The following is a 1035-nucleotide window of genomic DNA, read 5'->3' as shown; positions in this document are numbered from 1 at the left end:
AGCGTCAAGGCGAAGGACTTCAAGCAGTTCTACCTGGCGCAGATGGCCGATGTGGTGTTTTCTCGGACGGTTATGCCCTCGGGTGTATGGTCGCCTCCGTGCCGAGGAGTCTGCAACTTTGCACTTATTCCTGTAACGTAAGCCTATTCTCAACATAACTGATTTCCAGACGACTGGGGTTCTGCAGTCTCCCATTCTCAACGCTGATTCTGGGCTTTCTTCTTCCGTCTTTGCAGTGCTCCGCTGATGCCCTACCTAACGTGCTGCTTGCGTGCAAGGTGTTGGTGGGGTGGATGGCGCTAGTGTCGTTAAAGGTGGGGCTGCAGACTAAAAAGAACTAACGGTGTCCCAGATTTTGCTGTCCATCATTCTCGTACATTTCGCTGTGTGCTACAAGGATATGGTGGAGGCGCAGCTTCTACCCAGATCTCGTGACCTGAGAGCTCTGTGACGTGCGGCAAAACACAGTAATCTTCAGAACACTTATTGACCAACCGTATCATTTTTTAATTCCTTCTTCCGCAGATTATCTAGTAGCCTTCCCTCGGAACACTCTTGCCCTAAGGTCTGGTTTGGTAATGGTAAGTATACGACGCCAAGCGCCGGATTTCAGCTGCAACTAGCCGTCCGGAGGCAGCGAGGTGATGGGCACCAGCGACGGAACAGAGTTCATCAGTTGAGGTAGCTGCATCTGCAGGTCCATTCGATCTCGGACCGCAACGTCGAGGTGAGAGAAGCGGTCGTGCATCTCAGCCGATGCCTTGTCTGTGACGAGCGTTTCCAGCGAAGGTAGGTACGTGTAGGGTTCAGGCAACGTGGGGCTGTGGAAGGACATATAGGCAATGAGCCCGTCGCACCTACGTTGGACCTTGTCGGCGATAGACGTAGGCAGGTGGTCTCCGCTAATTTGATGGCCTGGAGGCACAGGCGTTTCAGAGAGGTAGACCGTTGTGACATGCCCCAGTATTTCGGCCCACATGGTGTGGAGGATTCGAAGGCTGATTCTGCGGATGCTACATCCTAGTTCGTGGCTAA

The 1035-nt window shown here is 53.1% G+C and overlaps 2 protein-coding genes across 3 annotated transcripts; one reads left to right on the top strand and one right to left on the bottom strand.

Moving 5' to 3' along the window:
- Window positions 1-86: 86 nt before the first annotated feature.
- KVP17_004939 (uncharacterized protein) lies at window positions 87-451 on the top strand (the record flags this gene model as incomplete). Its single annotated transcript, XM_068523591.1, has 3 exons — window positions 87-137; window positions 237-314; window positions 353-451. The coding sequence occupies 3 exons, from the start codon at window positions 87-89 to the stop codon at window positions 449-451; spliced, it is 228 nt and encodes a 75-aa protein (XP_068378912.1).
- A 168-nt stretch (window positions 452-619) lies between these two features.
- On the bottom strand, window positions 620-1004 carry KVP17_004938 (uncharacterized protein; the record flags this gene model as incomplete). Of its 2 annotated transcripts, none has more annotated exons than XM_068523589.1 (1): window positions 620-1004. In XM_068523589.1, a coding segment is annotated over one exon (385 nt), but the record flags the coding sequence as incomplete, so codon positions are not given. The 2 variants fall into 2 exon arrangements, with proteins under 2 accessions (XP_068378911.1, XP_068378910.1); XM_068523588.1 differs by having other exon boundaries at window positions 620-979.
- Between the last annotated feature and the right edge of the window lie 31 nt (window positions 1005-1035).

This window comes from the organism of the source record quoted next (genome assembly GCF_019968985.1).
Source record: "MAG: Porospora cf. gigantea B chromosome Unknown PgB_NODE_12976_length_1035_cov_111.157, whole genome shotgun sequence".
In the NCBI taxonomy this organism is placed as follows: Eukaryota; Apicomplexa; class Conoidasida; order Eugregarinorida; family Porosporidae; genus Porospora; species Porospora cf. gigantea B.
Note: the sequence above shows the minus strand (reverse complement) of the source record. Positions and strands in the feature narration are given on the sequence as shown.